At 48.8% G+C, this 14,524-nt stretch overlaps 1 protein-coding gene across 1 annotated transcript; it reads left to right on the forward strand.

The window, feature by feature from the left end:
* Window positions 1-1,882: 1,882 nt before the first annotated feature.
* LOC307208663 (uncharacterized protein) lies at window positions 1,883-10,930 on the forward strand. The gene is made up of 3 exons (XM_079963513.1): window positions 1,883-2,660; window positions 5,555-5,633; window positions 7,599-10,930. Exons 1-3 carry the CDS (start codon window positions 1,938-1,940, stop codon window positions 8,318-8,320), a joined length of 1,524 nt encoding a protein of 507 aa, XP_079819639.1. The 5' UTR covers window positions 1,883-1,937; the 3' UTR covers window positions 8,321-10,930.
* The last annotated feature ends 3,594 nt before the right edge of the window (window positions 10,931-14,524 follow it).

The raw sequence follows: 14,524 nt of genomic DNA on the forward strand, positions 1-14,524 counted from the left end.
GACTCTTCGTGACCCCATGGACCAGAGCACGCCAGGCACTCCTGTCTTCCACTGCCTCCCGCAGTTTGGTCAGACTCATGCTGGTAGCTTCCAGAACACTGTCCCACCATCTCGCCCTCTGTTGTCCCCTTCTCCTTTTGCCCTCCATCTTTCCCAACATCAGGGTCTTTTCCAGGGAGTCTTCTCTTCTCATGAGGTGGCCACAGTATTGGAGCCTCAGCTTCAGGATCTGTCCTTCCAGTGAGCACTCAGGGCTGATTTCCTTCAGAATGGAGAGGTTTGATCTTCTTGCAGTCCATGGGACTCTCAAAATCGGCTCCCCCACTCCAAAAGTCTTGGAAAATGTTAAAATGCTTTTTTTTGTAGCTAATTACTGGGGAGGTGGGGAATAAGTGAGAAGTTATTAAGTGCAGTTTGTGGTGTGGTTGTGTATTTATTTGTTTAATTTATATCCTACCTTTACCTCCAAGGAGCTCAAGGTGCCCTATATGGGCCTCTTAGGAATGCGGGTGGCCCTGTGGTCTAAACCACTGAGCCTCTTGGGCTTAACAATCAGAAGGTTGGCGGTTCGAATCCCCACAATGGAGTGAGCTCCCGTTGCTCTGTCTCAGCTCTTGCCAACCTGGCAGTTCGAAAGCACACCAGCACAAGTAGATAAATAGGTACCGCTGTGGCGGGAAGGTAAACATCTTTTCCATGCGCTCTGGTTTCCGTCACGCTGTTCCGTTGCGCCAGAAGCGGTTTAGTCATGCTGGTCACATGACCTGGAAAAGCTGGACTTCCAGATTTTTTGTTCTTCCCTTTCATAGGTCCTATTGTCCACCTTCTCAACTGCATATCATTTCATAATCCACATTTTATATCTCTCCATATTGTCCATGATGTTTGCTAGAAGTATTATTAGAATCTGGCTAATGTTTTCATCTGGTTACAGTGGTCTCCTAGATAAATTATAAATTTTCCCCATTCTTTTTAAAAGTTCTTGTCTTCTTGGTTGCTGAGCTTTCCGGTCAAGTTAATGCCATTTCGGCATAATCTGTCAGCTTTGCTTGCCATTCCTCTCTGGTTGGGGCTTTGTCTTCTTTCAATTTCTGGGCTAGTAGCATCCGTGCGGCATTTAAAGTCTTTTCTGTTCCTTTGGGATATTGGTACCTATATAATAATAATAATAATTTATACCCCGCCCATCTGGCTGGGTTTCCCCAGCCACTCTGGACGGCTTTCAACAGAATATTAAAATACAATAGTGTATTAAACATTAAAACAGGGCTTCCTTCAGATGTCTTCTAAAAGTCTGGTAGTTGTTTTTCTCTTTGACATCTGGTGGGAGGGCGTTCCATAGGGTGGATGCCACCACCGAGAAGGCCCTCTGCCTGGTTCCCTGTAACTTGGCTTCTTGCAGGGAGGGAGCTGCCAGAAGGCCCTCAGCGCTGGACCTCAGTGTCCGGGCAGAAAAATGGGAGTGGAGACGCTCCTTCAGGTATACTGGACCGCGACCTTAAAAAAAGCTTCTAGGTTTTGTTTTTTTACAAAGGTTATCTTAATGTTTTATTGATTTATTGATTTAAATATGCTGCAAATCGCTTTGAGATTTTTATTAAAAATATAAAGCTGTATAAAAATTCAAAAAAAAAAAAAAATTAATTTCCCCCCCCCCCCCAATTCATTATCTCCTCCATTCTTTCCTTTCTCTCCCCACCGCTACAATTTTGTGCTTTGTATCCACAGGGCAGTGACCTCTACCCATCAGGACCACGTGCAAATGACCGCAGGCTGCAGGATCCCTTAGCCAAACGGCAGTGTCTTCGTCACCCCACACGTCGCAGGATCACGGAACGGACGACAGAGCAGAGGAACCTTCCTCTCTCTCTCTCTCCCACGGCGATCGGCCGCCACTGGAGCTCAGGCAGGCCTGAGATGGGATAAGGCCCCTACCGATGGCCTCCAAGAAAGCCGTTCCGAAAGAAGGGGGTTCACCACCAGCCCTGCGCCTCCAGGCCTCTCGAGAGCCCTGGGTGAAAATGGAGGAGAAGAGCCTGGTCTGCGGTGCCAAGCCGGCCGAGGGGGCGAGGAAAGGCCCTCGTTCGGCACAAGCTGGTGGCGCCCGGGAGTTTCTGAGGCGGGTGACGCCGCAGCAAATCAAACAGGAGCCGGACGAGGGCTTGGCCCAGCGCTGGGAAACCCAGTGGCAGGAGTTCCTGAAGGTGGTCCAGTCACCTCATGCTGGGTGGGGGAGCCCGCCGCTGCCGGAACTCGTGGCCTTCAAGGACCCCAAGGGCTTCCCGGCCTCAGGAGGGGCAGCCCCACAGGGCTTTGTGCGGGGCGGCGCCTGGAAGGTCAAGGAAGAGGTGGTAGAAGAGGATGCAGCGAGCGCTGAAGCCCAGCGCCACCGGTTCCGGCACTTCAGCTACCGGGAGGCCGAGGGGCCGCGGGACGTCTGTGGGCGGCTCCGGGAGCTGTGCCACCAGTGGCTGAAGCCGGAGAGGCACACCAAGGAGCAGATCCTGGAGGCGCTGGTCCTGGAGCAGTTCCTGGCCATCCTGCCGTCGGAGATCCAAGGCTGCGTCAGGGAGCGCGGGCCAGAGACCTGCGCCCAGGCGGTGGCCCTGGCCGAGGGATTCCTGCTGAGGCAGCAGGAGGCGGAGAGACCCCGACAGCTGGTGAGAGGAAAAGTGGGGAGGAAATGAACAAAAAAATCCCTTCTGGGTCAGATTCAGGCCATATTTATTTATTTATTGAATTTATGTACCGCTCTATGGCTGAGACGTGGGTTAAACCACAGAGCCGAGGGCTTGCTGATCAGAAGGTCGGCGGTTCGAATCCCCGTGACGGGGTGAGCTCCCGTTGCTCGGTCCCTGCTCCTGCCAAACTAGCAGTTTGAAAGCACATCAAACTGCAAGTAGATAAATAGGTACCACTCCAGCGGGAAGGTAAATGGCGTTTCCATGCACTGCTCTGGTTTGCCAGAAGCGGCTTAGTCATGCTGGCCACAAGACCTGGAAGCTGTACGCCAGCTCCCTTGGCCAGTAAAGCGAGATGAGCGCCGCAACCCCAGAGTCGGCCACGACTGGACCTAACTGTCAGGGGTCCCTTTACCTTTACCTTTACTGCTCTATACCCGGAGGTCTCAGGGCGGTTCACAGAAAAGATATCAATATATAAAATAAAAACAAAAACAATTAACTCAATATCACGCCCCACATTTTAAATAGGATGTCAATCAGGTCAACCAAACGCCTGGTTAAAAAGGAATATTTTTGCCTGGCACCTAAAGATGTGTAATGAAGGCGCCAGGTGAACTTCCCTGGGGAGAGCATTCCACAGGCGGGGAGCCACTGCAGAGAAGGCCCTGTTCTCGCGTTGCCACCCTCCAGACCCCTTGAGGAGGAGGCACAAGAAGAAGGGCCTCAGAAGATGACCTCAGGGTCTGGGCAGTTTCATATGGAAAGATTCGGTCCTTGAGGTATTGTGGTCCTGAGCCCTTTAAGGCTTTATAGGTCAAAACCGGCACTTTGAATGGGGCCAGGAAACTCATTGGTAGCCATTGCAGTCAGACCAGGATTGGTGTATAATGCTCAAACTGTCTTGCTGAGGTGAGCAACCTGGCCAGTGAATTCTGCACTAGCTGAAGTTTCCGAACCGTCTTCAGAGGCGGCCCTACGTATAACACATTGCAGTAATCTAACCATATGTTTAAAGCACTGTGATACCATTTTAAACAATCATGGCTTGACTCCCAAAGAATCCTGGGACACGTAGCTGAGAGAGTGCTAAGAGTTGTTAGGTGCTGAGAGTTGTCTCTGACTTAAGCTGTTTGATAGTGGAATTGTCTCCCTCAGGATGTTGTGGACTCTCCTTCCTTGGAGGTTATTAAGCAGAGGTTTGGTCATAAGGGACGCGGGTGGTGCTGTGGGTAAAACCTCAGCGCCTAGGGCTTGCCGATCGCATGGTCGGCGGTTCGAATCCCCGTGGCGGGGTGCGCTCCCGTCGTTCGGTCCCAGCGCCTGCCAACCTAGCAGTTCGAAAGCACCTCCGGGTGCAAGTAGATAAATAGGGACCGCTTTCCAGCGGGAAGGTAAACGGCGTTCCGTGTGCTGCGCTGGCTCGCCAGATGCAGCTTCGTCACGCTGGCCACGTGACCCGGAAGTGTCTGCGGACAGCGCTGGCTCCCGGCCTCTAGAGTGAGATGAGCGCACAACCCTAGAGTCTGGCAAGACTGGCCCGTACAGGGTCTGGCAAGACTGGGCATCATTTAATCTGGAATGTTTTCACCCACTAGCAACACATCCTGTAAAATTCTATCTGTTATATTTTATCTGCACTATCAGAGTGAGTTTCAGGAACCGAAATGCTTTTTCTGTGTCACCTGAGCAGGAGCAGGTCACCATTAAGAACAAGAGGATTAAGTCAATTAGGATATGCAGAAGATATTAGATATAAATTTAAGGAACCGTAGAAAGAGGGGGAAGGAAGTCAGTTTTTGAAATGTCAAAATGATTGTAAAATCGGTGAAATGTATAAATCTGAAAAGTACAAATAAAAATTTGAAATCAGAAAAAGAGGTCAGAAGAGGCCAATATATATATTATATATATATAATATAATATAATATAATATGTTTTATATATATATATATATATATATATATATATATATATATATACACACACATAATGATGATGATGATGATAATTTATTTATACCCCGCCCACCAATAAAAACATAATGGGGGGGAACAATTTAAATTACAGATTAAAATGCAATTTAAAATGCGACCTCATTTTAAAAGTAGCCCATAGACTGAGCATCAGACAGAGTCCAAACCAAAGGCCAGGTGGAACAGCTCTGTCTTGCAGGCCCTGCGGAAAGATGTCAAGTCCTGCAGGGCCCTGGTCTCTTGTGATAGAGCGTTCCACCAAGTCAGGGCCAGTACTGAAAAGGCCCTGGCCCTAGTTGTGCTGTCCTTGGCTCAAGTGACTTTTCTTCTTTTAAGTTGTCAAAGCCCTTAACCTAGCTCAGAAAATCGCAGTCAGTCCATCATTTGAAAAATGAAGACTTTACAGCTGTCTTGCCCCAAAATAGTGACTATAACCTTGGTTTAAGGAGCCAATTGTCACCCAGCTTATATATCTGAGTTGCTAACACTGCCTCCATGCCTGCAGTAGCAGAAAGGGACATCGAGATAGAGAACATAAGAAAAGCCCTCCCAGTGCCACCCTCTCTGTTCTCACTGCAGCTGACTAGTTGCAACATGAGCACAATCGCCCTCTGCACCCATGTGCTCCCACAGCAAGGAGCATTCAGAAACATGCGCTTTCTGACCCTAGGGATAGTACACAGCTGGTGTCGGGAACTTGCGCTCATTCCGAAGTCTCTGAACTGCAGCTCCCATCAGTCTCAGCCAGGATGGCCAATGGCTGGGATTGCTGGGAGTTATAGTTCAGTACTCAGAGGGCCTGAGGTCCCTACAGCAGGCCTGTTGCTCGGGCGAAGGTGGCTGGATTTATCCAAATCTCTTTGTGCTTCAATTTTAACCAGCGACCCTTGTTGGCAGGTTCTAGATTCCTTTGAAGAAGTGACGGTGAATTTCCCGAGGGTGCAGCAAGTTTGCCTGGGTGCTTCTCGGAAACAAGGTAAGAACGGGGACGCCCAGCTTGTTTCTTCGTTCCAGGTGGGGCAGCCATGTCAGCGGCAAAAAGGACAAAGGGGGATGGACTGGGCAGCAAGGACATTAAAATACAGAAGGCTAAAAACGTATAAAAGAGAATGGCTGAACAGCAATTCAACAACAACAACAACAACAACAACAATAATAATAATAATAATAATTTATTATTTATACCCCGCCCATCTGGCTGGGTTTCCCCAGCCACTACAATAGAATTAAAGCAAGATAAAAATGGATCTATTTTTTATTTATAGATAAAAACAGCACAGTGCTATTTAAAAAGCCCATTAACTTGAAAAACTGGGTCAGTCTGCAAAAGCCTGTTGGTCTACAACAGTCTTCTCTTGCCAGTGGAAAGACAACAAGGAGAGCCAGTCTGTTTGATCATTCCCTTTCTTTCTTAATTAAATTGGTAAGGTTCTCAGGGTGTGAAGGACTTGCCCACAAATTTACTGACAGCTGCACGAGTTGTGATAGCTAGGAAGTGGAAGGGGCAAGGTGAATATCACACGAAGAATGGTATAAAAAGGTGTGGGATATAGCCATTGATGATAATATGTGCTATTAAGGTAAGACGAGGAATACGCAGGAGAAATGATTCTGAGGAGATAGGGAAGGTTTTTGTAGAATTTGTACTGTTAAAACGGAAAGGGGTCAAACCATCGCAAGAGGTGTTGAAATTTTGGGAGGTTGGATGGTTACAATGGAATGGTCTCAGTGGTGGGGTGCACGTTTTTATTTCAATTCTTATTTTTTATTATTACCTGGCCAAAATAATAATAATAAATTAATAAAATAAATGGGCAAATTATTATTATTATTATTATTATTATTATTATTATTATTATTATTATTAAGCAACAGAATATAACTCCAAAGAGAGCCAATGTGGTACCCTCAGCCTATGCCCAATTTCTATCAACTGTAGTCTCCATATTCTCCTCCCCTAAACCACATCATCCTACGCAGCAGTTCTGAAGTTGAGCAGGGGATGGACTAGATGGCATCTAAGGACCTTCTTCAAACTTTTGTGATTTAATTTTTTAATTTATTTGCATTCCTTTAACCTCCACCACAACCATGCAAGGCCGGGTTAGGCTGAGAGACAGGGATTGTGAGCTTCGTGGCTGAGCGGGGATTTGAACCCTGCTCTTCCAGATCTTACTCCGGCACTCTTAATTGCTGGCTTACCGATTTATTATTTTGCGGTTTCCCTCCACTCTTTTTTTTTAATAAAAATATATATCTTTATTAATTTAAAATAAATACATTTATGAAAAACAGACGTACATACAAGTAAACAAACAAATAACAGAAAAATCAAACAAACCACAACACTATAAGATAGTAAAGGTAAAGGGACACCTGACCATTAGGTCCAGTCCTGGCTGCCTCTGGGGTTGCAGCGCTCATCTCGCTTTATTGGCCGAGGGAGCCGGCGTACAGCTTCTGGGTCATGTGGCCAGCATGACTAAGCCGCTTCTGGCGAACCAGAGCAGCGCACGGAAACGCCATTTACCTTCCCACTGGAGCGGTACCTATTTATCTACTTGCACTTTGACGTGCTTTCGAACTGCTAGGTTGGCAGGAGCAGGGACCGAGCAACGGGAACTCACCCCGTCACGGGGATTTTAACCGCCGACCTTCTGATCGGCAAGTCCTAGGCTCTGTGGTTTAACCCACAGCGCCACCCGCGTCAAACAAACATACAATCAAACAAACAAATAACAGAAAAACCAAACAAACCACCACACTATAAGATATAAGGAGATTAATATAATTATCATCATATATACTCCTGGTCTCGAACACAATTATAAAATTTATAGAAAAGAAATTTAAAACTGACTTCCAATTAATCTGACTGTACTTTGTCTATTCATTACTTTATACCGCGCAGTTACATCTCCACTCTTTTCTTTGGTTCCAGTGGGGAGCAGACTGCTCAGCGAACAGGAGAGGGAGGTCCTTCTGAAACAGCGGGAATATCTTGAACGGGAGAACCCCGGTGGGGCGCTGGCGCCAAAGCCACGTGGGAGCCTCTCTCAGCACCACGAGCTGGGGAAGGCCTCTGAGAACCAGCTGCGGCTGGAGAGGCACCCGGCCAAGCGCCCGCCGGAGGCCGTCCCATGCCGGGTGGGCTACAAGGACCTGGGCGAGATCCTCTTCCAGGAGAACCAGCGGCAGAAGCGTTGCGTGGTCCTGCGCCGGAGAATCCACACGGAAGAGCGCCTGTACAAGTGCCAGGACTGCCGGAAGAGCTTTGACCACCGCTCGCACTTCATCCGCCACAAGAAGATCCACACGGGCGAGAAGCCCTTCCAGTGCGCCGACTGCGGCAAGAGCTTCAACCGCAACTCCAACCTCACCACCCACATGAGGACCCACACGGGAGAGAAGCCCTACAAGTGCGCCGACTGCGGCAAGAGCTTCCGCTGGAGCTCGGACTTCATCGTCCACGAGAGGACGCACACGGGGGAGAAGCCCTACAGCTGCGCCGACTGCGGCAAGGCTTTCCGGCGCAGCTCCAACCTCACCGCTCACGAGAGGACGCACCGGGGAGAGAAGCCCTACAAGTGCTTGGACTGCGGCAAGAGCTTCACGCGGGGCCTCTACCTCATTGCGCACAAGAAAACGCACATGGGCGAGTGAGGGCCGTGGTTTCTCCAGGGGTGGGTGGGGTGTTTCGGCATGACCCACGTTTTGGATGGGGTAGGGGGCCGGCTCTGGGCTGCACCCATCTAGCAAGGCAGCGATACAGGAGGGCTGTTTCTTCAACACCCAGCTTGGGAGCTTCCTGGAAGCATCCGATTGGCTGGGATCCCAGATGCCAGACTTAGACCCTCTCGGTCAGATCCAGTGGGCTCTCCTTGCGTTTTCTTCGCGTGAAGATAAAACCAGGCGGCTGCGTCTTCGAACTGCAAACGTCCGGGCCTGGTTTTGGACACTTGGCAACCTTCCGCTGCTCTAGGCAGCTGCCTCATACCAGGCCGTGCTATAAGTCGGTCTAGTTCGGTATCTTCCACTACAGAGAGGGGAAACAGATGAGGCTGGACTCCAAGATCAGCCCCAGGCAGCCTGGCTCAGTGGTCAGGGGCGACCAGAGTTGTTATTACAGCGGAACCTCGGTTTTCGAGCATCTCAGAAGCCGAACATTCGGAACCCGAAAACCTGGTAGTAATTGCTTCCGTTTTTGAACGCGCCTTGGAAGTTGGACGGCTCCCAAGGTGTGTTTTTCATTTCTTCCCATTGACTTTGCGGCCAGCCCATTGATCCTCTGTTTTCGAACGTTTTGGGAGCCGAACGGTCTTCTGGAACGGATCACGTTCAAAAACTGAGGTACCGCTGCATTATTATCGTTCCAAATTGTATCGCCTTCCACGCATGCAATGTACAAAATTCAAGGACAGCAGCAGAGAGGTGGTTTAAAAAGACACAGACCAGAACATGAATTTAAAAACTCCAAACCACACACTTGCTACTTCAGGGAGTGTGCGGCCCCGTTCAGGGCAGGCAACTTAGCAGCTTCCTGGACCGGAGAACCTCTCACTTTATTAATCCTCTCCCTCCCACTGCATCCAGGCCCCAGGCCTAGGTCTTCCCAGCCATTCCTGATTCAGATGTTTCAGAGAGACAGAGTTAGGCATGCATGCACATGGATGCTTTAGTTTCGATGCCTGCGTTGCGGGGCGATTGGACTAGATGGGTTCCCTTCCAATTCTGTGATTCTATGATAGCTGTCATAGTCCACGCTGTTGTAGTCCGATGGCATCAGGAGGGCCACGCTCCATCAATGCCAGCTCTGACCAGCAGAAGCTCTCCAGGCAGAACATCTTCCCCATCACTGACTCCTGGAGCCGGGAACCTTTGGCCCTCCAGGTACCACAGAACTACAACTCCCATCAGCCCCAGGTGGTACTGTCCAATGGCCAGGGGTGGTGGGAGCTGTAGTCCGGCGAGACTTTGAGGGCACCAGGTTGAACACTGGACCTTCTGTGTGCAAAGGAGTCCAGCTAAAATTCCTTTGCTAGACCGTGGCAGATCTCCTTCGCCTGCCATTTTGGGGGAGGCATCAAATTCAGCTTTCATTTTAAAGCGAAAACTAAACTGAGTGACAAAAAGCAAAGTGTGTTAGGGGTTTAAAAGTTTAAAAGTTTGTGGGCAAAGTCTGGAGAAGCCTCATTAGCTAGAAAAGGGAGTCCGTAGGGTTTCTAGCGGCTGTCTGTCATGTGGCCGAGATGTGGGATAAATTTCTGCCGTGTATGCAAATATATGCAAAGGAACTTCCACTTTTCAGCTACTGAGGCTTAACGTTAACTTCTTGCTTTTAAAAAATATGACGCTGCCCGGATTTGACTGAAACGACTGGGCTTACGCAGGAGGAAGCTAATCTGCCCCAAACAATGTGCCACTAAAAGCCAATTCCAGCCCCCAGATTTATTACTATTTATTTATACAGTGCAATCAAAAGTACACCATGGTTTACAAAAGGCAGGTTTTTGGCAACTGGTTGTAGCTAATGCTCCTGGTGGTTAGGAATAGAAGCTGAACACCAGATTTTTTTTGGGGGGTGGTGGGAATGGAGGAAAGACAAGGTGAGTGGGCTGTTGACTTTTTTTGTTGCCTCTGGGGTTCTTGGAGATGTCATAACTGGCTACTCTGAGAAACGGATGCCTTTGGCCTGATCCAGTCTAAAATTGTGAGAAGTGAAGATGACCGGCTAAGGTGGGTGGGGGCCAGGAAAAGTGATGGAAAACGTGGACACCACAGCGCCCCCTTTTTCCCCTCCACCTGTGAAATGGGTCTAAAAAGCGAAGCAGCACGAGAGGGTCGGAATTGCATCTCATCCCCAGAACTCGGCACGTGAGAGAATCTCTCTGGACCTTAAAGGACTTCGTACCTCTGAGGCGTGGGCTAGGCCCCTTCCGTTGCATCCCAAGATAGTCCTACTTATATCCAAAACCAATGTAGTCAATATTTATGCCTTGTATTTTCAAACACTTGCTCTTTCTTCTTCTGCCCCCCTTTCTCCTTACCTGAGAATTTCCCTCAGGTTTTCAACCTTTGATTCCCAGGCAATGTTAACTTCCCTTAGGTGGTCTTGTAATAAATTCTTCCTTCTTTATGGCGACATATATTTATCTCTATATACTTGAAAAATGAACGCTGAGTGTATCTCCTACCTTTGTTTGTTTGATTTTTTAAAAAAAGACAACTAATAATAACAAAAACAAGTCGAGATTAAACATTCTTTTTTCAGTCTGCTTTTGTGCCTGGGGTGTTAACAGCAAGGGAACTGGGGTGTGGTTTTATTTATAAACCCTTGTAAGAAGATCCATGACGTGTTGGCAGAGGTGGGGGGAAAGCCCTGGCCCTCCAGATGTGGTGGGTTGTAGTGGTTAGTGTTGTTTTAGGATCCAGGAGATGCGGGTTCAAATCTCCCCGGCTGTGAAGCTCACTAGGGTGAGCTGGGGCCTGTCACTGCCTCTCACAGTGGTTGTTGGAATTAGATGAGGAGCAGAAGAACCAGGTATACCAACCTGAGATGCTTGGAGAGAGAAAAAAGTGGGCTATAAATGCAAATAAATAACAAACTCTCATCATCCCTGACCATTGGACATGCTGGCAAGGGCTGAGTCAGAGTCCAACTGCAGCTGGAGGGCCCCAGGTTCTCCCTCCCTTTGGTAGTCCTCATGGTAAATGGACCCCTGACCATTAGGTCCAGTTGCAGACGAGTCTGGGGTTGCGGCACTCATCTCGCTTTATTGGCCGAAGGAGCCAGCGTACAGCTTCTGGGTCATGTGGCCAGCATGACTAAGCCGCTTCTGGCAAACCAGAGCAGCGCACAGAAACGCCATTTACCTTCCAGCCAGAGTGGTACCTATTTATCTACTTGCACTTTGACATGCTTTCAAACTCGAACCGCCGACCTTCTGATCGGCAAGTCCTAGGCTCTGTAGTTTAACCCACATCGCCACCCGTGTCCCTTAGTTGAGACTCCTTAGGGTAGTGATGGGACGCAGGTGGCGCTGTGGGTTAAAGCCTCAGCGCCTAGGGCTTGCCGATCGAAAGGTCGGCGGTTCGAATCCCTGCGGCGGGGTGCGCTCCCGCTGCTCGGTCCCAGCGCCTGCCAACCTAGCAATTCGAAAGCACCTCTGGGTGCAAGTAGATAAATAGGGACCGCTTACCAGCGGGAAGGTAAACGGCGTTTCCGTGTGCGGCTCTGGCTCTGGCTCTGGCCAGAGCAGCGATGTCACGCTGGCCACGTGACCCGGAAGTGTCTCCGGACAGCGCTGGCCCCTGGCCTCTTAAGTGAGATGGGCGCACAACCCCAGAGTCTGTCAAGACTGGCCTGTACGGGCAGGGGTACCTTTACCTTTACCTTTACCTTTACCTAGGGTAGTGATAAAGCGGGATATCTAATCCAAACTCATCTTCTTCTTCATTTTCTTCACATCTGACTCTGATGTTACCTCAGCCGGAGCAAAGATGCATCTCTCTCCCAGCGATTTGGCCACGCTCTCCCCATCAGACTTGGACACAAGCACAGCACTGACTCTCTGCTGCACCAGCCGCTCTGCCGTGGCCCAGCCTAGGCCTGAAGCCCCACCGGTCACCAGGCCAACCATTCCCTTCAGGCTCCTCAGTGCCGCCGCCAAGTTTCTCCCCGGACCGCCCCCCCCCCCAGCGCATAGTTAAACTATGGAACTCGGTTCTGCAGGAGGCAGGGACAACCACCAAGGTGCAATTTTCAATTAGAGAAAAAGCTGAGTTAACGAGACACAACAGAAGTTTTTAAAATCTATGCATGGAGAAAGCAGGTGGATTTTTCTCCCTCCTAACACTAGAAATCATAGGTATCCAATGAAGCTGAGGCACACTCTGCCTATGTTCAAGGACCCTTCGCTTTGACAGACTGGCCCCTGCCATGGCAAAGGTGGACCAAAAACCAAAACTCTAGTGAGGCCATGTTGGTTTAGGCCGACCACAGAGGTGGAGGGGATTGCATGCCTAACTGGGGCAGTAGGAATGGAATGGAGCATCCCTGAGGGAGAAGCGGAATGGAGTATCTTGGACGGCAGGGCTGGCATTCTAAGAAGCACAGCACACTGCGATGTTTTCTTGCAGGGAGCCCGTCATTCCACAAAAATGGCATTTCTGTTTATAATTCTCATTAGGGACCAAGAGGGGATTTCTCCTGACACAAAGGCAGCTAGCACCACTTAAATGTAGGGGCTGTTACTTGGGGTGCACTGCAAAATGTCTGGACATCATGGCAGCTCAGAGAGAACCTCCCTGTTCAGAGGTACTATACCTTTAAGGGGCAAACATCAAGGATCAACTTGCTTTGTTTGTAGAGTAATTGGATCAGGGGTCAGCAACCCTTTTCAGCTGTGGGCCGGTCCACCATCCCTCAGACCATGTGGTGGGCCAGACTATATTTTTTTTTGGGGGGGGGGAATGAACAAATTCCTATGCCCCACAAATAACCCAGAGATACATTTTAAATAAAAGGACACACTCTACTCATGTAAAAACACACTGGTTCCTGAAAAGTCTGCAAGCCGGATTGAGAAGGCGATTGAGCCACATCCGGCCCACAGGCCATAAGTTGCCTACCCCTGGTTTGAATGCTAGTCTAGATGAGATCCAGGAAAGTAACCGGACTTGGAATATTGTGTAGAGTTCTGGTCATTTTGCCTTAAAAAAAAATATCGTGTAAAAGGCTCAGAAAACGACAACCAAAGTGATCGAGTGGGATGCAACAATTCCCAAGTGTGGAAGGTTACGTTTGGGATTTAGGGCAAAAGGAAGCACTTCACACAGCAGTGTTAAACTTTGGAACTCGCTGCCACAGGGAGCAGCAACGGCCACTGATGTAAGAGGATTAGACAGATTAATGGTGGATAAAGCTCTCCAGTCAGAGGCAGTATGTGCCTTTGAATAAGAGTCGGATGGGAAATGAAGGCGAGGAGAACCCACATTACTGCATTATTTCGGAAGTTTATTTGGGATAATTGTCCACCTTGTATATCACACAAGTTGCCTCATCTGCAGAGGTGGCTCTGGGTTCTAGACATGTCAAAGAGAGAAAGCAGCTAGGCCACTTATTTCACAGCCTCATTAACTGCGAACCCTGAAATTTTGGGTCCTGTTGGGATTTTCGGGTGTTAATTATGAACCCTTGTTGGAAGCATCACCTGCTCAAGTTTGGGGCAGCCCTACAAAATGCAGGGGTTCAGTTAACAAAGCTTTTGATCACAGCAAGAAGAGTTATGTGCTCCTGCGAAATTGACTTTATGGGGTCACCCTGATTCGAAGATGTGGTTCGCGTGTGGGATTTTGTACACAAGATCAGCTGATGGGAACAGAGGGAGAATTTTTTTACAAATAGCCTTTACTGAGGGCAAGATGCTATTTACCAATGGGCGCCCAATGGCAATATTCTCAATTACAATACCTGTCGGTGTCCATTTATGGTCCCAGGCTACCTGAGAGATCGTATCTCCCTATATGAACCTGCTCATGCACTAAGACAGTGAGCCCCTTCCCAGCACAGACAGTAGAGCATAAGAATCTCAGGGTCAAGGGTTTGAGTCACACGTTGGGCAAAAGATCCGGGCTACTATCAGGGCAAACTATATTTTAATTGCAGGTTCTAAATGTGTTCTGCTGGATTTCAGCTTTTGTTCTTAACCAGTTTGCTTTTATTACATTATTGCATTTTATAATGCTTTTAAACGTCGGAAGCTGCCTTGAATTCCACACGGGGAGAAAGGTAGGAGATGAAAACATTTAACGGTAATACTAAATTGCTGGGGGAGTGGGGGAGTAATTGGATCGTAACAAAACACC

The sequence above is a fragment of the Podarcis cretensis genome (genome assembly GCF_951804945.1).
Source record: "Podarcis cretensis genome assembly, chromosome: 2".
Taxonomy (NCBI): domain Eukaryota; kingdom Metazoa; phylum Chordata; class Lepidosauria; order Squamata; family Lacertidae; genus Podarcis; species Podarcis cretensis.